Genomic DNA, 23,988 nt, shown 5'->3' on the forward strand with positions numbered 1-23,988 from the left:
TATCTCACATACAGTCTGTAGTGTCCTACAGATATCCCCAAATCATAGGATGTAGGTTTTAATTAACCTTGATATACTTCTTAATGTCAATTTAATTTTTATTTATAATCTCACTCCATCCTATGACAATCTCCACCCTAGTGTGACTCACAGGAGAACGGGTTGTCTCCCTCCTCTTCGCTGGCGTCATCCTCTCCGTCTGACATGAGCAGGTCCTGGTACAGCACGCTGGCCTGGGCTGGCCGACTGGAGCCTTCATCCTCGTCATAATCATCATCATTGTGGCCTTGCAGTCGTCTGCGGGGCGGCGGCAACAGCATCTCCTCTTCATCATCCTCATCCTCCAGGTCTCCCTCACCATCCTCAGCCTGGGGAACAGTCATCATCATCAAAAGGACTAGTTTGTTTGTAGATCAGTCTGTCTCCAAATACATAATCCCTCCCTTTCAAAATCCATCCACTCTAAACCCCATATTGTTTCTCCACGATCAGAGTCTTACAGGCGCTGGTGTCTTGGGCTTGCAGTCATACTCCTCCTCCTCGAAGCCCTCGATGTCCACGTCTGACTCCTCCTCTCCTAGTCTTCTATGACGACCCTGGAGACACACAGAGAAGTTAAGCAACACTGACAGAGACATGAGGGATATTTCTGGGGAAAGACAGAGTGATGACTTGTGAAGCAATAGAGATGATGGCTGAAAATGGATAATTGTCAGGGCAAACAGAACACTAGTACGACAAGCAGTCACAATTAGGAGCAAAAGTAACACACAAGAAAAAACAGGCAGACACATGAACCAAATGAGTTATGGGGAGGAAAGGATGGATGGGAGGCGAGAGGGCGGTTAAAGGAGAGGTCAGACGCCGTTATACTCCTGGGGGATCTCTCCGTACCTTCCCTAACCCCCTCTTCTCTGGAACAGCCATAAGAGATGCCTTAACCTCAGAGAAGAGTCTGGGCTCTCTGTGCAGGCTCACAGAGGCACTGCTGTCAAACACATCGGCAGGCTGCACACACACACACACACACACACACACACACACACACACACACACACACACACACACACACAGGAAAGAGGGAGGAGAAAAGATAACCCACAGGGTAGGAAGGATAGCATGGAAATTAAGATATACAGAGGCTATAGAAACAGCTACTGAATTGCAGACAACAGTGCTAAAGAGGAACTACGAGGCAGAGAAAGACTAGAATGTGAAGAGGCTATGTAATAGAGAGACTACAGCAGACGGAGGTTAAAAAGTAGGTCCTTGGAGAGGAGTTGCATTCCCCAACTCTGGAGCATGTGAGGGTTGAGTTGAAGTACTTTATTTGGTGACTGGGGGTGATAGGGATGTAAGGGCCCATTGGTTGTATCTGTCTGGTTTCTGGCCCATACTTATGGGACAGGAACATTGCTACCTGTGATGTGTAGGTTCCAGGAGTCATGGGGTCCAGGCAATCCAGGTCTGCTGCATCCAGAGCTGCCTCTTTAGCTGTGGAGATGTCCTTCTCCAGCTGGGTCAGGTGCTCATCATACTGGGGAGATATCAAGCAACAGTCAAATGATCCTTATTGGAGGATCATAAACATGATTCGTCATTTGACAAAGTATAAAGAGTTTCATTATGTCCCTCTCTCGCTGTTTCATACACACACCTCTGCCAGGGTCTGCTTGCACACGTTGACTATCTCCAGGGCCGTCTTGGTGTAAGGACTGTCTGGACCGTTGTACTTGACACTGTTGGTGTGGACCAGGCTGACGTCAAACAGGAACACATCCCGGTTCTGGTACTTGTGTTTGGATATGTTCTGTTGGACCACAGCACACAGAGACTTTTAAATAACATACATTATTATATTACACATATTACCATCTACCACATTCTGTAATATATTCTGTATATTACATATACACTGAGTGTACAAAACATTAAGAACACCTTCCTAATATTGATTTGCGCACCCCCCCCCCCCCCCTTTGACCTCAGAACAGCTTCAGAACAGGGATGCTGGCCCATGTTGATTCTTTCCAAGTTGGCTGGATGTCCTTTGGGTGGTGGACCATTCTTGACACACACAGGGAACTGTTGAGCGTGAAAAACCCAGCAGCGTTGCAGTTTTTGACACAAACCAGTGCACCTGGCACCTACTACCATACCCCGTTCAAAGGCACTTCAATCTTCTGTCTTGCCCATTCACCCTCTGAATGGAACACACACACAATCCTGTCTCAATTGTCTCAAGGCTTAAAAATAATTATTTAACCTGTCTCCTCCCCTTCATCTACACTGATTGATGTGGATTTAACAAGTGACATCAATAAGGGATCATAACTTTCATCTGGATTCACCTGGTGAGTGTCATGGACAGAGCAGGTGTTCTTAATGTTTTGTACACTCAGTGTATAATCATCTACGACATATAGGTTTGATCCATCTTGGCATGGAAGGATCCAAAAGGTGTCTTTGTTGTGGTTTTCCTCAAAGCTGACACTGAAGTCCACTTCCCCTAACTAACTCACCTTGCGGACATTCTCCAGGTCCATGGGTTGGACTATCACTTTGTAGTAGTCTGGAACAAACTTCTTGTTGACTGGATGGTGGAACGGCCAAGACTGAAGAGGAGACAGAGGCAGAGTAAGGACAGTTATAACATCATCCAACTGAGTGCTTGATTGAAGTTTTGCCACAATTGTCAATATTTTAATACATTCAAAATAAATATTTTATTGCACATAGGTGCAGTGAAATGTGTTTTTACAGGGTCAGCCATAGAAGTACGGCACCCCTAAAGCAAATTAGCGTTAAGTGCCTTGCTCAAGGGCACATCTACATATTTGTGAACTTGTTGGTTCGGGTATTCAAACCAGCGACCTTTTGGTTTCTGGCCCAACGCTCTAACTGCTAGGCTCACTAAAATGACTTGGACACAGAGAAAATACTAATAGCAGATATTCTCTCTGTGACACCTGAAGCGTCCGAAAGAAAGTAGAAACCCTGACGACGGGTGGCTCCACTCACATCAGGCACGGCCATCATCTTCTGAGTGACGATGTTGTCCAGGATGAAGGAGAAGGCTACCTGGTCGTCATCGTCCAGCAGGGGGTTGATAGCTTTCTCCAGTCTCACCAGCCTGTCTTCCTTCTGCACAAGACAAAGGAATTTACCCCTTTAATAATAAACAAGTACTACTATTGAAGGCCACCTCCATTCTCTTCCAAGAGTTGCTGAACATTTGCCTCGTCCTTCTGCAAACAGCGCAGCAGACTTTGGGCGGTGTCCAAAATGGCACCAATCCAGGAATTCCTCTGCGTTCACACGTACCTCTTTCAGTTTCACATCACAAAGGTCCAGCATGGTCTGCGCCACCTGGGTTATTGGATGTTTGGCACCTGAATACACAAAAACAATTACAGTCTCAATAAGTTACATAACGGTCGCACAGAGTCCAATATTACAGTCATTCTCTAAGGCTTCAAGTGGTTTTAAGTTGTACCGTTGTATGTGGCGCTGTTCTTGATGATGAGCTCCACGTTCTCTCTGAACTCCTCCCGGGAGGGGTACACACGCTTGCGCACATTCTCCCGTAGCGTCTGCAGATCCATGGGACGAGGGATGACCCTATAGTAGTCCTTCACCACCTTGGCATTGACCGGCGTGTGGAAGGGGTATGTCTGTGCCGAGGTAAAGACAACACAATTGTGTGTTTATTTATTTATTTTACCTTTATTTAACCAGGTAGGCAAGTTGAGAACAAGTTCTCATTTACAATTGCGACCTGGCCAAGATAAAGCAAAGCAGTTCGACACATACAACGACACAGAGTTACACATGGAGTAAAACAAACATACAGTCAATATTACAGTAGAAACAAGTCTATATACGATGTGAGCAAATAAGGGAGGTAAAGGCAAAAAAAGGCCATGGTGGCAAAGTAAATACAATATAGCAAGTAAAACACTGGAATGGTAGATTTGCAGTGGAAGAATGTGCAAAGTAGAAATAAAAATAATGGGGTGCAAAGGAGCAAAAATAAATAAAAACATTAAATAAATACAGTAGGGAAAGAGGTAGTTGTTTGGGCTAAATTATAGGTGGGCTATGTACAGGTGCAGTAATCTGTGAGCTGCTCTGACAGTTGGTGCTTAAAGCTAGTGAGGGAGATAAGTGTTTCCAGTTTCAGAGGTTTTTGTAGTTCGTTCCAGTCATTGGCAGCAGAGAACTGGAAGGAGAGGCGGCCAAAGGAAGAATTGGTTTTGGGGGAGACCAGAGAGATATACCTGCTGGAGCGCGTGCTACAGGTGGGTGATACTATGGTGACCAGCGAGCTGAGATAAGGGGGGACTTTACCTAGCAGGGTCTTGTAGATGACGTGGAGCCAGTGGGTTTGGCGACGAGTATGAAGCGAGGGCCAGCCAATGAGAGCGTACAGGTCGCAATGGTGGGTAGGATATGGGGCTTTGGTGACAAAACGGATTGCACTGTTGCACCACGGACAATTATATTTTGAAGGGAAAGTTTTATTTATTTTCTAGGAATGACTGAAGTGCCAAGAGGAACTGCAGTGTAAGGCTGTTTTTATTATATAGCCAGCCAGCCAGCCAGCCAGTCAGTCAGTCAGTCAGTCAGTCAGTAAGCAAGCAGTGAATTGTGTGAATGTGTGTGTAGCTTACATTAGGGTGATCCCGCATGTCGTTGATGACGCTCTCCAGGACTGAGGACAGGGTGACCATGGGGTCAGTGCGTCGGCGGTGGATGGATTTGTGGGGCCTCTGTGAGAGGACGACAAGTAACAACAAAACAACAATCACAGTGTTAAAGATTTCTAGACCATGCTTGAACTGAATATACAACAACAGTCAATATAGTGACAACTAGGCTCACATTGAGGTAGTCACAGTGTACAGTGGTCCCCACACGTCTCTTCTTCTTGGGGGGAAGATGCTGTTTGGGGAACTTCAGCACCAGAGACTTCCTGCGCACCTCATCAGCACTGGAAGAGGAGACAACATGGTCCTTTACACAGCAGCACAACATGATAGATCACAAACTTTAGCTAGATTTCCATCCAATTTGTGACAGATTTCCATGTGAATATTCAGAAATATATTTTTTTAAATCCACCAGAGATGCTTTTCCATCAAACAGACCTTTTGCGGATAAAAGGCTGTGTGTGATGACATAGTACACAAAGAGCAAGGCGGCCCTATACGCTCACTACGCAAGTTGAGTAGGGCCCTGCAAATCATGCAAGGGCCCGCCTCCCCCTCGTGTCAAAGCGGGTGTCAATGTTTACAACTTGGATGAGAGGATGAAGCGGAACTACCCTTCTGGTCACGAAGAGAGAGAAACAAAACACAATGAAAGTGAATTGCGGGAACAGCGATCAGGTAAACTTCTCCAAGTTTGATGTCAGCAAATAACAGTAACGTTAAGTTGATCTGCTAGCTTGCAGTGTATCTCCCTCTCGTCTGTCTGTCTTGCTAACCTAGCTGGGCAGTGCATCTCTTGGTCTGTCAGTGTCTTGCTTGCCAGCCACTTCCAGGGCTGTGTTCTGTGACTTTATGCCTGACAAAAGTGATAGTGAAATACAACTATTTATTACATTTGATAAACGCCAACGGGCAATGGTGTTTATAAATTGCAGCTTGGGAAAAGATAACCGCGTCGCGTGTGAACATGTGTTCATATGTGCGTGCATGAAATTAAACTTGCGCTTTCCATGCAGCAACCTCTGTGGGGACCAGTCCAGACAATATATGGGCGTGATTGCACTCCTCATAGGCGGACATCATTTTAAAACAAGACAATGATTATCTAGTCTCTCAGTCAAGGTTTAGTTACAACTCTGGACTAATGCAAGAAGAAAAGCAATGGATTGCCCTTGACTGTTGATTTATATATTGAATTTAAAATGGTGATTAGCTGGGCATACTGTACAAAATGGATTGTGGGTAAATAATAACCATCAAGTATTCAGCCAAGCCAGAGTATAAAAAGTATTTTATATTTGAAAATTTATAAATGGAAATCTGGGGGAGCCAGTTTAAATGGGCCTGATGCAGCTGATAAAATTAATAATAGTACTGTTATCTATAATTGACAGGTGATTTGCTTAAGTTTGTCAGTAGAGGAGATTAGTCACCAGGAGCAAATGTCCATTATTCTGAGAAGCGTGGCTTTAAAGGGAAAGCCAGAGATCAAAGAGCACTTCCTCTACTTTGTGAATGTTGAGGTTACAACAGGCTTGAATCTGTCTACGGTCATCTGAGATGAGCTGAAGATTCCATTTGAAGATTGTAAAGGGCAAGCTTATGATAATGGGGCCAACATGAAGGGCAAGCACCAAGGAGTAAAGCCAGACTGCTCAAAAAACATTTGTTGTTGATTCTTCACAAAAAAATACAGTTTTATATCTTTATGTTTGAAGCCTGAAATGTGGCAAAAGGTCGCAAAGTTCAAGGGGGCCGAATACTTTCGCAATGCACTGTATGTGACATACTTTCTCCATTACTTCCAGACAGTCCAGATAGACTGGTACCCAGACAGGCTGGTGGCCATGCTGATGCTGAAAATTCCCAGGCTGCAGAGGGAACCAAAGTTAATCACACTGTATAGGCTTTATTGTGCTATTTTGAGACATATACAGTGCCTTGCGAAAGTATTCGGCCCCCTTGAACTTTGCGACCTTTTGCCACATTTCAGGCTTCAAACATAAAGATATAAAACTGTATTTTTTTGTGAAGAATCAACAACAAGTGGGACACAATCATGAAGTGGAACAACATTTATTGGATATTTCAAACTTTTTTAACAAATCAAAAACGGAAAAATTGGGCGTGCAAAATTATTCAGCCCCTTTACTTTCAGTGCAGCAAACTCTCTCCAGAAGTTCAGTGAGGATCTCTGAATGATCCAATGTTGACCTAAATGACTAATGATGATAAATACAATCCATCTGTGTGTAATCAAGTCTCTGTATAAATGCACCTGCACTGTGATAGTCTCAGAGGTCCGTCAAAAGCGCAGAGAGCATCATGAAGAACAAGGAACACACCAGGCAGGTCCGAGATACTGTTGTGAAGAAGTTTAAAGCCGGATTTGGATACACAAAGATTTCCCAAGCTTTAAACATCCCAAGGAGCACTGTGCAAGCGATAATATTGAAATGGAAGGAGTATCAGACCACTGCAAATCTACCAAGACCTGGCCGTCCCTCTAAACTTTCAGCTCATACAAGGAGAAGACTGATCAGAGATGCAGCCAAGAGGCCCATGATCACTCTGGATGAACTGCAGAGATCTACAGCTGAGGTGGGAGACTCTGTCCATAGGACAACAATCAGTCGTATATTGCACAAATCTGGCCTTTATGGAAGAGTGGCAAGAAGAAAGCCATTTCTTAAAGATATCCATAAAAAGTGTTGTTTATAGTTTGCCACAAGCCCCCTGGGAGACACACCAAACATGTGGAAGAAGGTGCTCTGATCAGATGAAACCAAAATTGAACTTTTTGGCAACAATGCAAAACGTTATGTTTGGCGTAAATGGCGCAACACAGCTCATCACCCTGAACACACCATCCCCACTGTCAAACATGGTGGTGGCAGCATCATGGTTTGGGCCTGCTTTTCTTCAGCAGGGACAGGGAAGATGGTTAAAATTTATGGGAAGATGGATGGAGCCAAATACAGGACCATTCTGGAAGAAAACCTGATGGAGTCTGCAAAAGACCTGAGACTGGGACGGAGATTTGTCTTCCAACAAGACAATGATCCAAAACATAAAGCAAAATCTACAATGGAATGGTTCAAAAATAAACATATCCAGGTGTTAGAATGGCCAAGTCAAAGTCCAGACCTGAATCCAATCGAGAATCTGTGGAAAGAACTGAAAACTGCTGTTCACAAATGCTCCCCATCCAACCTCACTGAGCTCAAGCTGTTTTGCAAGGAGGAATGGGAAAAAATTTCAGTCTCTCGATGTGCAAAACTGATAGAGACATACCCCAAGCGACTTACAGCTGTAATCGCAGCAAAAGGTGGCGCTACAAAGTATTAACTTAAGGGGGCTGAATAATTTTGCACGGCCAATTTTTCCGTTTTTGATTTGTTAAAAAAGTTTGAAATATCCAATAAATGTCGTTCCACTTCATGATTGTGTCCCACTTGTTGTTGATTCTTCACAAAAAAAATAAAGTTTTATATCTTTATGTTTGAAGCCTGAAATGTGGCAAAAGGTCGCAAAGTTCAAGGGGGCCGAATACTTTCGCAAGGCACTGTAGCTATAGCCATAGCCTATAGGCTTATATTTACATTGTCTAGAAAAAGCTAATTGTATAATATTGTGAGGACTGGACTAATTACCAGGCAGCAGAGCAAAAGCTCAGTGTTATATTTTATTATTTTCCAAATGTTATATTTTCTACAATTTCTTATTTATGTAAATTTTAATATTCACTTATCTTAAGATTCTATAGAAAATACTCCATTCAATAAATATTGACAGATGGAGCAAACTGTTTTAAAGGAGGGAGGATTGTAGTGGGAGCACTGGTTTGTCAGGTGTGACTGTGTGGCAGTGGTAAATGGTTTACATGTCTCACAGGTCAGGTAGGAGGGCCCCGTAGCAGCATTTTGCTTAGGGCCCCGGGGAGGTCAGGACCGGCTCTGTGTGCACATTACAAGTAACTGCCATTAAATTCCCATGTACTGAATGAAAAATACAAGTTACATGGGTTTCCATCACATTTTCAACTCTACTGGTTTGTCACAACAACTGTTGCGTTCTATAGAAAATGTGCCTCCCTTGGTCATGGCACATGGTCTCTAGCCAACAGCTCACAGATAGAGTGCGGGTAGGCTACCTACACTATGAGATTTTTATGGATAAGAGCAATATTATTTGTATTTGTCAAACAGCAACCAAGTATCGATCATCATCTCACCAGAATAAGACTCTCTCATTGGAAAGGAGCATCAATCTCATCACCGTGCACTTTCATCATCATTTACATCTGTAGCCTAATAAACTGCATGCTTTCCCAAGTCGTAGTGGGAGGACCACACAGCATATCATCCACCGCCTGACTCAAAGTTTACTTCTGTATTTTTTATTTTATTGAACCTTTATTTAACTAGTCATGATGGTATGATGGTTGTTATATAAATACATGCGCATCAAGGCGTTTCTGCCACCATTTCTCATATAATTTTTATTTTAAATTTTATAGACACAAATTGTCTGTCAGCATTTATAAAATTGTACCGCCATTTCATGTTCCATCAGCCCGGTTGTGACTTTTTTAATGTGACAGGTAATTCATCCGCATGAAATGGTTGGATGGAAATGTGGTTATTTAGACAGACGTACAGCGCATAATGGACAGATCTACAGAAGCTCAATTAGCTGTGCAATACCTTTTGGTGCTTCGAAGCTGGCATTACCGACTCAGTAAAAGAGAAAATATAGTAAAAAAAACTTTGGTCACTCTAGTAACATGGAAATATTTCAGTTTAAGTTTCCTTTTCTCCTGAATGTCTAGCCTGTGTGTGTTTGTACCTCTCGATAAGCTGCTTGCCGAGGACGATCTTGGTTCCCTCCACCTTGATGAGTTCCTCGTTGTCGTTGTGAATGACAGTCTTCTCCAGCTCCTCCTCCTGCTCCTCTGTCATGGCAACCGGGTTGGAGGGCGGGGCGTTGGTCTGGTAGTATAGCGGGCAGAACTTGTTGGTTCGCATGTGCCCGATGGCACCGCAAGCTCCGCACTTCAGCTAGGGCAGGGGAGGAAGAAAAGGAGATGTAGTTAACAATCAGACAAACACGCTATACAGGAATGGAAACTGCAACTCACTGCATCACATGGCACAATAACTGCCACATCACATGCAAACACTACATTATCATGCTTATTATAAGCAATATAATATATTGCTACTAAAGGAAAGTATGAAAACAGTGAGGAAGGTTTATCTTGAAATGAATGATCCTATTTTAGAAACAGAGCAGGTCAGCAGGAAAACAGACAGTAGGTTATGGAAAAGCAGGGGAGGATAGTCTTAGAGTTGAATCATTATGGGCTGGCAAGCTTACTTTTACCTTGAGGTCTGGCCTCTCCTTGATCTTCTTGGCCTTCTTCTCCGGGGGGCCCTTGAACCTGTCCTTCTCCTGGTTCCTCTTCAGCCTCCTCAGCTGTTCCTGGATCCTCCTCCGCTCCTTCCTCATCTCCTCTCTGTGTTGCTCGTCAAACACAGCAAACTTTCTTCTGTAGAGGCAGACAGAGACTTAGTGACAGGTTGGACAGAGACTTAGTGACAGGTTGGACACACACACTTGGCGTAGACACACAGACCGCATGCGCAGACACAACAGACCTCATGCGCACACAAACACACACACCACACAGACGGACGGACTCACATGAACTCATCATCCTTGGTGGTTCTGATTCTGGTGTAGGCGTCTATGACGGAGGGTTTGCGGACCGTCTCACAGCGGACATACTCCTTGCCGTCTTCGTCCCTGAAGGTACGGTAGATTTTGAGGCGCCGTCCCGTAGCGGACGAGTTCAGGCTGGTGACCGAGGACGTGTCGTCATCTTTATGGGAGCCTGTGGACAAGGCACTGGCTGCAGGGACACACAGAGAGAGATATAAGTCACACACACCAGAGTTTCCGTTAGCCGGCAATTGCCAATTTGTAGGTCATCATGTATCTGATTTATCTAACACAACTATCACGCGTGTACATTTTAAGCTGGATTTCACCTGCAGCTCCTCAGCTGGTTGCCGATGGAGTAAAACCTTTTTTTATCAGCCCATTCATTATGCAACAATTCTAAATGCAATTGTGTGTTAAAAAATAAAGAGAGCTATTTTTATTTCTCAACTGGTATTTAAAGCGCTCTCATTTGCCATTCAAGTGCAGGCAACAGGCTATCAGCCCGTCACCCACCACTTTACAATATGAGCTGGAGGCAGGATGCATTTTGAAAGCATACTTAATTGTTTGAAACTGGAATGTTATATTTCATATTATGAGGCATATCTTACCTTTCTACAAAGTAGCCCAAAGGCAAAATCCGACCACGGAAACGTGGAGGCAATTATTTTATAAGGACTTCCTAGGCAGCGCGTGATCATACACTGTGATCCATCTACAATGATACAAGACATTTGTGCATGGAACTCATAGCCTACAGGCCAACGCAGCAGTAGGCTGCATTGGCCTATAGCTCTTTCACACTGAGGAGTGGTGATTACCGAGGGGGAGATTGTTGGAAAGATTTTTCAAATAGCTTACTGTGAGGAAGTAATACTTTTAATATACACTGAGTGTACAAAACATTAAGGACATTTGCTCTTTCCATGACAAACTGACCAGGAACCCAGGTGAAAGCCTTGATTGTGTATGTGCGGCATTTAGAGGGTGAATGGGCAAGACAAAATATTTCAGTTCCTTTGAATGGGGTATGGTACAGCAGCGGTCGGTGCCGTTGAAGATGAGGGAGGATGATATATTTTTATGAGCATGGTCTTATTTCTATTACAGTATATTGGATGACTCTCATTCCCATTCACCCAGCTCGATGTAAAATCGATATGCTACTACATGATACTCAAATCTTCCCTATACCCATCATGAGGTTGCTACAACCTAGCCTATGAATGACAGTTTACAAAGGTAGGTGAGAGAAATTTGAGTAATCTAGGTGACAGACACTGACACAATCCATACTGCCTTGCACAATCCATACCGCCTTGCACAATCTATACCGCCTTACACCCTAGCTGATCTAGGGTGTAATCATTACACCAAAAGTTGCAAACGAGAGTTTCTATTGGACAAATTCAGGTATGATTATCCGTTTTGTTCCGTTTGCTTCCTTAACAAAACGTTTTTCAACAGAATCGTCCGTTCACTTTATTAGCAGCCACATACAAACAGCATGATCCCTTTGATCATTGGATAATTCCTTCTCGCATCTACACACTCTCCTCCTCTCACCTTTTCCCTTCGCTTGTGGACTTCAGTGTACAACACATCAGCTGTCTGTGACCAGGTGAAAAAAAACTTTCCAAGCCAATCCTTCATATCATAAACTGCTAACCACTATACACAGCCTACATCATTGTCACCATATTAGCTAACGTCAAGTAAACATAGTAACTAGGATTAACACGTTAGTAAACTCGCTACAATCACGCAGTACAGTGTTCAGTTAGCAAGCAGTTGAGCAGTTATACCGGTGGGACCCGGTGGGAATAAATTCATAAAACCAAAAGCTTACCTTGACTTGGAAGAGTTCTAGTGTTAGATAGCCATAGCCAGCTAGGTAAGATCGCATCCCTCTCAGTTTGAGCTGGGTGTTTGAGTAGGCTAAACTACACTGCTCCAAAAAATAAAGGGAACACTAAAATAACACATCCTAGATCTGAATGAATGAAATGTTCTTATTAAATACTTTTTTCTCTACATAGTTAAATGTGCTGATGACAAAATCACACAAAAATTAACAATGGAAATCAAATTGATCAACCCATGGAGGTCTGGATTTGGAGTCACACTCAAAATTAAAGTGGAAAACCACACTACAGGCTGATCCAACTTTGATGTAATGTCCTTAAAACAAGTCAAAATGAGGCTCAGTAGTGTGTATGACCTCCCTACAATGCCTGGGCATGCTCCTGATGAGGTGGCGGATGGTCTTCTGAGAGATCTCCTCCCAGACCTGGACTAAAGCATCCGCCAACTCCTGGACAGTCAGTGGTGCAACGTGGCGTTGGTGGATGGAGAGAGACATGATGTCCCAGATGTGCTCAATTGGATTCAGGTCTGGGGAACGGGCGGGCCAGTCCATAGCATCAATGCCTTCCTCTTGCAGGAACTGCTGACACACTCCAGCCACATAAGGTCTAGCATTGTCTTGCATTAGGAGGAACCCAGGGCCAACCACACCAGCATATGGTCTCACAAGGGGTCTGAGGATCTCATCTCGGTACCTAATGGCAGTCAGGCTACCTCTGGCGAGCACATGGAGGGCTGTGCGGCCCCCCAAAGAAATGCCACCCCACGACTGACCCACCGCCAAACCGGTCATGCTAGAGGATGCTGCAGGCAGCAGAACGTTCTCCACGGCGTCTCCAGACTCCAGACATCTGTCACATGTGCTCAGAGTGAACCTGCTTTCATCTGTGAAGAGCACAGGGCGCCAGTGGTGAATTTGCCAATCTTGATGTTCTCTGGCAAATGCCAAACGTCCTGCACGGTGTTGGGCTGTAAGCAGGGACTCTTTCCTAGCTTTCCTAGCTCCAGGGGGAAGCTGGTTCCACCATTGGGATGCCAGGACAGAGAAGAGCTTCGACTGGGCTGAGCGGGAGCTTCCTTCCCGTAGGGGTGGGAGGCCCAAGAGACCTAAGGTGGCAGAACGGAGTGCTCGTGTTGGGGTGTTTGGTTTGAGCATCGCCTGAAGGTTGGGAGGGGCAGTTCCTCTTGCTGTTCCGTAGGTAAGCACCATGGTCTTGGAGTGCGAGTTTTGACTGGGAGTGTGCGGAGCAGTGGGTTTACATGAGAGAACTTGGGAAAGTTGAAAACCAGGCGGGCTGCAGCGTTCTGGATAAGTTGTAGGAGTTTGATGGAACAAGCGGGGAGCCCAGCCAACAGCAAGTTGCAGTAATACAGGGAGATGACAACTGCCTGTATTAGGCCGAGTGACTTGGTGTATAGAGAGAAGAGGAGACGGCCCAGAGGACGGAAACTAGCTGTCCTCCGGCTACACCACGGTGCTACCCTACAGAGTTCTGTTGAGGATACTGAAGACCTTCATTGCAAAACAGCGTGATTAAATAAATTATTTGATGATGTGAATATAATTAGTATAGTTTAATCTAAAAAGGATAACTTTTTTAATGTTTCACTATTTTTATGAAATTCAATGAGGATGGTCCTCCCCTTCCTCCTCTGGGGAGCCTCCATTGGTATGGTAGTAGATGCCAGGCACACCGGTTTGAGTGTGTCAAGGACTGCAAAGCTGCTGGGTTTTTCCCACTCAACAGTTTCATGTGTGTATCAGGAATGGTCCACCACCCAAAGGACATCCAGCCAACGTGATAACGGTGGGAAGCATTGCCGTCAACATGGGCCAGTAACAATGTGGAACGCTTTTGACACCTTGTAGAGTCCATGTCCTGATGAATTGAGGCTGTTCTGAGGGCAAAAGTGGGTGCAACTCAATATTAGGAAGGTGTTCGTAATGTTTTGTACACTCCGTGTATTATCATTCGCAATGGATGTTAAAAAACACTTTCCTACATTTCTGCGCAGCAGGCCAGGTACTTCTACGCGTACTCAGGCACACTCTCCCTCAACATTATCAGAACAGATAAACCAGACATGTTCATTGCTCACAAGGAGCACTCCATGAAATAAACCAAAACCTGTTACTCAAGTGTAGCAGGGGTGAACTCTGTAACCAAATGACGGGGATTAACGGTATTTTTACTACTGGTACTGTATGTAATGAAGAATTGATAAAACATTTTTTTTTTTTTAAAGGGCAAACAATTCACACAATGAAACAATGTATGTGCAGCAATTGGCAGGAGACAGCTGACATTCTGGAGAGAGACTCCCTATATCTTCGCCACACACCCCTCCCCTTCTTCTTGTCTCAACATTTGAAATTATATTCAAGACACATTATCTTCACACATATTTTAGAAGTTTTTAACTGACAGTCGCAACTCAATAATCAGCTAGGACTATTGCCATGTGCGTTGCCACTAAGCTTGTGATTTGAAACGATCCACAGGATTTAAAAAAAGACGCTAATGATCATTGATTCCTTTGTGGCTAAGTCAAGCTTTCTTGTGAAGTATTTAGATTTGTTTTCTTTTTTTTCTGTATAGACAGGAGTCATTTCCCTTTACTTTCCTATTGGATCCACCGCTATGCCATTTCTCTCCTGTTCTATTGGTTTTCATCTCAACTTTCTGTTGATGTCCAGAAGCCAAAGGCACCATACTGTACTAGTCATAATAGCAACCCATCCTAGTTGTTGCATCTTTAGATTAACCCTCTTTTTCTAACTGAGATTTCATCTCGTTCACTTATGCAACCGTTATCAGGTGTGCTGTTTAGAAAGGTGGTTTCCCAGGTGTGCTGTTTAGAATGGTGTTTTCCCAGGTGTGCTGTTTAGAATGGTGTTTTCCCAGGTGTGCTGTTTAGAATGGTGGTTTCCCAGGTGTGCTGTTTAGAATGGTGGTTTCCCAGGTGTGCTGTTTAGAATGGTGGTTTCCCAGGTGTGCTGTTTAGAATGGTGTTTTCCCAGGTGTGCTGTTTAGAATGGTGGTTTCCCAGGTGTGCTGTTTAGAATGGTGGTTTCCCAGGTGTGCTGTTTAGAATGGTGGTTTCCCAGGTGTGCTGTTTAGAATGGTGGTTTCCCAGGTGTGCTGTTTAGAATGGTGGTTTCCCAGGTGTGCTGTTTAGAATGGTGGTTTCCCAGGTGTGCTGTTTAGAATGGTGGTTTCCAAAGTGTGCTGTTTAGAATGGTGGTTTCCCAGGTGTGCTGTTTAGAATGGTGGTTTCCCACAAATTGCATTTTGCCAAATGTTTGAAAAGTCAGTTTTATTGGCTGCTTCATTACATGAGTTGCTGTTAAGAGCATTACCATAATATAAATGTGATTTCTGTCATGCTGAGCACCGTGGGTGGACGCCATAATGTGTTATGCACCCATTGCATATGGGTCAGGTAAATTTGAATCTTCCTGGTCACGTTGTCCGGCGCCACATTTTCCTAGCATAAACCCTGACACATACACACTCCTGTAAACACATACTCCTGTAAACACATTTAAAAAAGCCTGAAACGCACAAACACAACACTTACAGAAGCCCTTGCGTCCCTTGTGGTCGCTCTCCTCTCCCATCAGCATCCTCTGCAGCTCCTTCCTCTCCTGCTCCTCCTTCTCTCTGGACAGCTGGGAGCTGGTCTTCTTGTTCTGCAGCATGTTCTCAATGTTCTTCCCCATCTCCTCAAAGTCACTGTCCTCCGCTGAGCTGCTGTCTGTGTCTGTGGACAGGACCTCTGTGGAATCCAATACTCTGGGGGGAAGGCAGACAGGCTGGAACATCAGATAGTGTACAACTACAGCATCCCTATAAGAAACGGGTAGTGAATTATGTTTAATTGGAAAAGGGGAGGATGGGAGGGCCTCACTTGTTCTGCAGGTCAAAGATCCTCTGGCACTCCTCCTTGTAGCGCTCCTGGTGTTCGGCTACAGAGAAGCGGGACCCACGGGCAAACTTGCTCATGGGCCCCTCACCAGAGCGGGCCTGCTCTGTGGACATGGTCCTCACCACGTCAATCACCTCCCAACGAGACAGCTTCTTTATCTGAAACACACACAGAAACACTGGTTTGAAAGATTGATATAGCCTTCATACGTAGGTTGGTGGATGAAATGAGGGAATGAAGACATTTAGGTTAAATGGCAGCAGGTAGCCTCAATGTTAAAGTGTTGGGCCAGTAACTGAAAGGTTTCTGGTTCGAATACCGGAGCCAACAAGGTAAAATAATCTGTTGCTGTGCCCTTGAGCAAGGCACTTAACTCTAAATGCTCCAGGGTCACTGTACAATCATGACCCTGGCCGTGACCCCACTCTCTGTGGGTGTCTCAGGGGGAGTTGGGATACGCAAAAAAACTCCTTTTCATTACACACTTGTGTGTAACAGGACCAATATAAGCACCTCCCAAATGATGATGATGATTATTATGTTATTACTGTGTTATTACCTCCTCCTCTGGGACACCGAACTTGCGCAGCAGCTGCTTGGCGTTTTTGAGTGACAGTCTTCTCAGATCAGCATCTGTCCCTGTCACAGTCTTCTTAGCGGGTTGTGGTTCCCGGTCGTCTTGGGCCTGAACACAACAAATAAAATAACCTTAAGCTTAAGTAATAATCACCAAACCACCGTTGAATGGTTAGAACAGAAAAATAGGTATTGTTTTTCTGGAGGCTATGAACGCATGAATGAAATTAGGGCCCCCTGATCTGGCAGAAGTGTTTCAGAGCACTGGGGGTAAGAGAGAGAAGTACCTTTTGTTGAGTGGGCTTGTTGGGTACTTTGACGTAAGAGAATCCCTCTCCACAGCCTGTGGGGTCGGCCACGCCCATGACCTCCAGTAGACACTTCCCCTTCATGGCAGCGATGAAGGCTCGCGTCGTGTTCCAAGGGGCTGTGCGGACCTAAGGTGAACCACAGAGAATATTGGTGAAATCATGGATCATCGTTTTTTCAACATCAATGGAGCATCAAAATCAATGTTTCGTGAAAGGGAAGCAGTAGAGCTGTACCTCATCATCAATCTTCATCTGGAAGTCTTCCTCGTTCTCTTCCTCTGGGGCAAAGAAGGACTTTTCACCATATCCAGCATCCTGGAGGAGAGAGAAAAGTTATGGTATAGTTCACACAGTGCCATAAAGAGAATCGGTATCACAGCCGGTACCTACACAAGGAGCCTGTCAGCCTTACCTTCAGTCTTTGCTCTGCCACCAGCATGCTGTAGTAGGCACAGCACTGTTCTGGAGACACCATGGCCCTGATCTCCTCCTCAGTAGGCAGCCTGAAGTCAGGCTTCAGCACCCACCAGTTAGAGTCCATCCCTGGGGACAGAGGCAGGGCAAATGAGTTTCAATCATATAACAAGTATTACTAAGTTCTCTTTAGTCCACCTTTACTTAAGATTCATGGATGCATTTTGCATGGCCAATTCCCCCCCTCCAAAGACTTTTGATTAGAAAGCTTCCCTGCTGCATCAAATTGACCATCCTTCCATTCAACTGAAGTGTCTTGTAGGCTTATAGCGGAGGTGTTGCAGGAGCAGAACAGCAGATATTAACGAAGGACCCTGCAAACCTATGGGTCCTTATTGATGCTTTCCTTAGACCACACCTTACCTCCACAGTAAACTCCATATCCATAATATGCTGACCTCTCTCTTTCCTGGCGCCTATCTGTCAAAGTAAGGCACACCATCTCTGAGCTCACACAGCTAAACACTCTCTCTTACACCTCAGCACTTCCCTGAGATCACATGGGAGTAGAAACGTTAAGAGGAAATCAGGATTGTTGGACAGTTGTGAGTGACAACGTTCACGAGGCATATTCACAGTTCTGCATTACTTATTCATCTTTGTGAGGGCAAACAATGAAGGACAGAGTGTCATACCGTACTATTGACAAACATGAGGCTATACGGTTGTATTGGGTTATGGCAGGGTTAGTTGTTTCTACCTGTACGCTTAAAGTCAGCACAGAGTTTTAGGCGTTTTCGGATGCTGCTTTCTGAATGTGAGGGGAAAGCTTTCTTTATGTCCTCCATGCGGATTCTCCTGGGACGATCTTTACTCTTCCAGAACAACCGATAGATAAACACCTGCACAGAAGAGCAGAGAAGACATGAGTGTAGGCAAGCATGTATTCTGTAAGTGTGCTTTCTCTTGTATGTGGGTCATTCCATGAAATGAGTCCCTTTTGCGTCCCTTTGATATTTGAAGTAGAAATGCTTGATTATAAAAGCCTGTTATATTAGATGAAGTGCCCTTTAATATAAACAGTGTGGGAAATTCTAAATTCAGCATTTTGAAGTCCCTCTGTGCACTCTTTGTGACTAGGAACATTTTAACCCACTTAACCTCCGAACTTCTAAAACATGTCACTATCATTGTAAAGTCCTAGTTATGTTTTGCTTTGACAAAGTCATTTCTGATGATGATTATTTATTTAATGTTATTAGTATTACATTTTAAGGTGAAAACAATAATCTGGCCCTCATTCTAAGGTCAACACTGTTACGTCAACTCAACTCTCATTAAATATTCTGTTCAAAATAAAACATTTAACAGTCAAATCATAGTTTAAAGCAGGTAAGCTGGTTTTACTCCAATTTCTGGTGTTCAGTGGTGGAAAACTGAGTAGGTCGGCAAAACACGTCAACCCTGTTACCATTGTTGCATTCTTTTGTCCCTCCCTGCTGCATACAACAAGCTGTTACAGTGAGATTTATTGCTGATTTAAGATGAAATCATCAACCCTGTCACGGTCAACCCTGTCACGGTCAACCCTGTCACGGGCAACCCTGTCACGGGCAACCCTGTCACGGGCAACCCTGTCACGGGCAACCCTGTCACGGGCAACCCTGTCACGGGCAACCCTGCCACGGTCAACCCTGTCACGGGCAACCCTGCCACGGTCAACCCTGCCACGGTCAACCCTGTCACGGGCAACCCTGCCACGGTCAACCCTGCCACGGTCAACCCTGTCACGGTCAACCCTGTCACGGGCAACCCTGCCACGGTCAACCCTGCCACGGTCAACCCTGTCACGGGCAACCCTGTTTATTTGGCACTTAAGACACATACTATGTATTGTTTTTATTTAACCTCTTGAGATGGGAAAACATGTTTTTCATTAAGTGGAACATGTACTCGTCATGACATAATTTGACAATTTTCTGAAATAAACCTATTGTTTGTTTGTTTACCTAAAAGGGACTTATTTTGTGGAACAACTCATTTGACAGTGTGTGTGTGTGTGTGTGTGTGTGTATCGTAAGGTATACCTGCAAGAAGTCTCTGATATGGGTGTTGGCTCGTTTGGAGTTGGGTCCAGGGACCTCATAGAGGGGACACTGCTGGCCGACCACAAAGATGTCTACCAGCTCTCTAATGAAGTAGCCCTGCCGTGTACGCAGCACCAGGAAATCTGTCTCTGGCATCTTGTGGAGGTAGATGGGGGCACGGAAAAGGTTGTTCTCAAAAGCCTAAAAGAAAGACACAGATTTGCAATTAGGTCTCTAAAACGTTCTCTTTCTAGGCATCAGGCTATTCACATTCACAGTGAATGGCTTTTTCAAACATCAATGAATTGTCATGCGACTGACTGTAATGACTGTGGTACTGACCGGCAGCAGCTGTCCGGGGTGCAGGGAGCCCAGGAAAGGTGAGGTGTGGCAGTACACGGTCTCTCCGTACTTACAGTCTGGAGCTCCAGGGTCCTTCCCTGGTTTCTGTGGGAGAACAGCCATGTTTCAAGTTAATTCGATCTTAAAATGCATTTTTTCACATAAACACAACTCATATCAATAGAGGAAGGAAAATAACCACTGAGGTGGTTCAGCTTATAGTAAATGCTAAACAATGTTGATACAAGGGGAATGGTAATTGAAAGACGACTGCAGTGACTCACTCTCTTGTAATAGTTCTTAATCTTGGTTGCCATGCCGACTTGCATGATGAGCGGAGGGTATTCCTCGCTGTACTCTGCCAGAATCAGGTCTCCGTCTTTCCCTGTCAGGTCCTGAGCTGTCCGCATGAAGAACATGTCACCTCCACCAGAAGCCTGGCGTTCCTGCTCTCGCATCTACAGGCACAAAAAGGGACATTTAACACAAATCACACAAACAAGGTTATCAACACAGACAGAGAAGCAGAAGCATTCTTGACGACCTGTGTCAAGACGGAGAGAAAGATGGAGGTGAATGAGGTGAGTGCTGGGGCCTCACCTTGGCCTTCTTCTTGATCTGTTTGAGTAGGGGCTGGGCTGCGTGGGGACCTGGCTGGGACAACGTCCCGAATGAGTACTTCTTCAGAGAGGGCCGGTGGAACCCACGCAGCTTCATGGGTCCCATGTGAGTAGGGAAGAACGGCTGCCTCAGCTCCACTGCAGGGATGGAGTGCTGGAGAGAAAGATAGACAAGGAAATGTTTCATATAGCGTAGGCTAACTACAGTGTTGTTAAGATTATCCTACAATATAGTTAACCCATAAGAGTCTAAGCCCTGTCTGAGACGGACGGACGGACGGATGGACGGACGGGGGGGTTCTACTAAGCTATTTTTAATACATGTATTTAACCCCTTATTTTTGGCAATAACCAGTCTAAGCTATGTGGAATTGTTTTAAGGTCATACCAAGGATAATTTTGCTATTTGATTTGGAATTTTAAGACCCCTTGAAGTAAAAAATTAAATACAATTTTTAAAAAATAGAACAAATTTCTTTCATGAAAAACAAAATTCAGCCTTACGGCTATTAGCCCATACAAATGCATTGAATAACAGATTTACTACATGGAACAACAGATAGTCCAGCCAAAAAATCTAAAGGAAGTTTGTTCTGAAATGTCTGTTCTACATCTGAGAGATACTGTATCTCTCTTTATTTAAGTCGTGTAGGCCAAACCATTCTGATTTTCGGGATGTCCCATGGTCTGACAAACACCTCTCTAGCTCTGTCACATTTCACCACAGATGCGGAAGTGTGGCACTGATGGATGTGGTGGATTGAGATGCATCCAATGCAAAAAAAACAGATCTCTATATTAAACTGACAGATTTTATGAGGATTTATTATTATGCTAATTAGATTTCCGCGGGGGTGTGGAAATCGACCTTAGGGGGTTAAAGCTACAATATGTAACTTTTTGTGCGACTCGACTAAATTCACATATAAATGTGAGTTATAGATATTTAATTCTAATTGAAAGCAAGTCTAAAGTGGTAGATATGTTCTATGTGCGCTATTTCTTGCTTCCCGTTACCAAGTTTTGCGTCTTTTACTTTGGGTTTTGTACACCAGCTTCAAACAGCTGAAAAAACTATAATTTTATGGAAAATATATTTCAGAGCGGTTTAGATTACTCTCTACACAATGACTGCTTGTTTTGTCACAAACTGAATTTATGTGAACTATTTGAATTTTAGCAATCAGGAAATTGCAGAGTGATTTCGGCATAGTGCATCTTTAAGATTATACGCTTTAACTGCTAATCAACCTGTATAGGAACAGAGCTCACAGGAGAGAATCTAGTGCCCACCTGAATGATGTTGCCACCGAAGGTGCCCCTCAGGCCTTGCTGCTTAGGATAATAGAACTCATCATTGGACAGGTTCCATGGGTCCTTCACCTCAGGCTGGGACATGTTCTGTAGGCAGCAGACAAAACAGAAAAGGAGATAGAGCAGGTTAGTTCAGGGACTGTAGTCCCTGTTGAATGGCAGATCTATGTTATGTTCCATGGTCCAGTCCTGTAGTCCCTGTTGAATGGCAGATCTATGTTACAGTGGGGCAAAAAAGTATTTAGTCAGCCACCAATTGTGCAAGTTCTCCCACTTAAAAAGATGAGAGGCCTGTATTTTTCATCATAGGTACACTTCAACTATGAAAGACAAAAAGATAATAAAAATCCAGAAAATCACATTGTAGGATTTTTAACAAATTTATTTGCAAATTATGGTGGAAAATAAGTATTTGGTCACCTACAAACAAGCAAGATTTCTGGCTCTCAAAGACCTGTAACTTCTTCTTTAAGAGGCTCCTCTGTCCTCCACTCATTACCTGTATTAATGGCACCTGTTTGAACTTGTTATCAGTATAAAAGACACCTGTCCACAACTTCAAACAGTCACACTCCAAACTCCACTATGGCCAAGACCAAAGAGCCGTCAAAGGACACCAGAAACAAAATTGTAGACCTGCACCAGGCTGGGAAGACTGAATCTGCAATAGGTAAGCAGCTTGGTTTGAAGAAATCAACTGTGGGAGCAATTATTAGGAAATGGAAGACATACAAGACCACTGATAATCTCCCTCGATCTGGGGCTCCACGCAAGATCTCACCCCGTGGGGTCAAAATGATCAAAAGAACGGTGAGCAAAAATCCCAGACACGGGGGGACCTAGTGAATGACCTGCAGAGAGCTGGGACCAAAGTAACAAAGCCTACCATCAGTAACACAGTACGTCGCCAGGGACTCAAATCCTGCAGTGCCAGACGTGTCCCCCTGTTTAAGCCAGTACATGTCCAGGCCCGTCTGAAGTTTGCTAGAGAGCATTTGGATAATCCAGAAGAAGATTGGGAGAATGTCATATGGTCAGATGTCATATGGTCAGATGAAACCAAAATATAACTTTTTGGTAAAAACTCAACTCGTGTTTAGAGGACAAAGAATGCTGAGTTGCATCCAAAGAACACCATACCTACTGTGAAGCATGGGGGTGGAAACATCATGCTTTGGGGCTGTTTTTCTGCAAAGGGACCAGGACGACTGATCCGTGTAAAGGAAAGAATGAATGGGGCCATGTATCGTGAGATTTTGAGTGAAAACCTCCTTCCATCAGCAAGGGCATTGAAGATGAAACGTGGCTGGGTCTTTCAGCATGACAATGATCCCAAACACACCGCCCGGGCAACGAAGGAGTGGCTTCGTAAGAAGCATTTCAAGGTCCTGGAGTGGCCTAGCCAGTCTCCAGATCTCAACCCCATAGAAAATCTTTGGAGGGAGTTGAAAGTCCGTGTTACCCAGCAACAGCCTCAAAACATCACTGATCTAGAGGATATCTGCATGGAGGAATGGGCCAAAATACCAGCAACAGTGTGTGAAAACCTCGTGAAGACTTACAGAAAACGTTTGACCTCTGTCATTGCCAACAAAGGGTATATAACAAAGTATTGAGATAAACTTTTGTTATTGACCAAATACTTATTTTCCACCATAATTTGCAAATAAATTCATTAAAAATCCTACAATGTGATTTTCCTGATTTTTTTTCTCATTTTGTCTGTCATAGTTGAAGTGTACCTATGATGAAAATTACAGGCCTCTCTCATCTTTTTAAGTGGGAGAACTTGCACAATTGGTGGCTGACTAAATACTTTTTTGCCCCACTGTATGTTCCATGGTCCAGTCCTGTAGCACCTGTTGAGGCTCATCTTTTATGACCCCAGTCTTCCCCAACAGGATGCGACTCTTCTTTAGTGATGACTCCTTCTTGTTCTCCTTGGACGGAGAGTGGGACATACGCTCAGACTCCTTCTCATCTGGGATTTCTGCAAGAGGCCAAATTTAGAGATTAGTGGATAGATCAAAGCATTCAATAGGTTACAGAGGTCATCAAGATATTTCATAACTTGTTTTAACTGACTGAA

General features: G+C 44.2%; 1 protein-coding gene across 4 annotated transcripts in view; it reads right to left on the minus strand.

Moving 5' to 3' along the window:
* LOC110533749 (transcription initiation factor TFIID subunit 1) overlaps positions 1 to 23,988 on the minus strand; it is a 56,587-nt gene that overhangs the window by 1,424 nt on the left and 31,175 nt on the right. The window contains exons 12-38 of one of the 4 annotated variants that reach the window (XM_090186492.1): positions 23,759 to 23,889; positions 21,879 to 21,986; positions 20,566 to 20,739; positions 20,250 to 20,423; positions 19,966 to 20,070; positions 19,624 to 19,824; positions 18,297 to 18,438; positions 17,535 to 17,665; positions 17,357 to 17,437; positions 17,099 to 17,248; positions 16,795 to 16,920; positions 16,218 to 16,393; positions 15,888 to 16,102; positions 10,419 to 10,626; positions 10,098 to 10,263; positions 9,561 to 9,772; positions 4,885 to 4,993; positions 4,674 to 4,772; positions 3,497 to 3,674; positions 3,325 to 3,392; positions 3,022 to 3,144; positions 2,523 to 2,615; positions 1,658 to 1,810; positions 1,421 to 1,537; positions 895 to 1,008; positions 501 to 596; positions 152 to 368 (exon numbers count right to left, since the gene is read on the minus strand). In XM_090186492.1, the coding sequence (XP_090042618.1) occupies positions 152 to 368; positions 501 to 596; positions 895 to 1,008; positions 1,421 to 1,537; positions 1,658 to 1,810; positions 2,523 to 2,615; positions 3,022 to 3,144; positions 3,325 to 3,392; positions 3,497 to 3,674; positions 4,674 to 4,772; positions 4,885 to 4,993; positions 9,561 to 9,772; positions 10,098 to 10,263; positions 10,419 to 10,626; positions 15,888 to 16,102; positions 16,218 to 16,393; positions 16,795 to 16,920; positions 17,099 to 17,248; positions 17,357 to 17,437; positions 17,535 to 17,665; positions 18,297 to 18,438; positions 19,624 to 19,824; positions 19,966 to 20,070; positions 20,250 to 20,423; positions 20,566 to 20,739; positions 21,879 to 21,986; positions 23,759 to 23,889 (3,867 nt within the window). Of the gene's footprint in view, positions 1 to 151; positions 369 to 500; positions 597 to 894; positions 1,009 to 1,420; positions 1,538 to 1,657; positions 1,811 to 2,522; positions 2,616 to 3,021; positions 3,145 to 3,324; positions 3,393 to 3,496; positions 3,675 to 4,673; positions 4,773 to 4,884; positions 4,994 to 9,560; positions 9,773 to 10,091; positions 10,264 to 10,418; positions 10,627 to 15,887; positions 16,103 to 16,217; positions 16,394 to 16,794; positions 16,921 to 17,098; positions 17,249 to 17,356; positions 17,438 to 17,534; positions 17,666 to 18,296; positions 18,439 to 19,623; positions 19,825 to 19,965; positions 20,071 to 20,249; positions 20,424 to 20,565; positions 20,740 to 21,878; positions 21,987 to 23,758; positions 23,890 to 23,988 lie in introns of all 4 variants that reach the window. The other 3 variants (XM_021618244.3, XM_021618247.3, XM_090186493.1) reach the window with 3 other exon arrangements.

This window comes from Oncorhynchus mykiss, chromosome 10 (assembly GCF_057628025.1).
Source record: "Oncorhynchus mykiss isolate SJ-2025 chromosome 10, ASM5762802v1, whole genome shotgun sequence".
Classification (NCBI taxonomy): domain Eukaryota; kingdom Metazoa; phylum Chordata; class Actinopteri; order Salmoniformes; family Salmonidae; genus Oncorhynchus; species Oncorhynchus mykiss.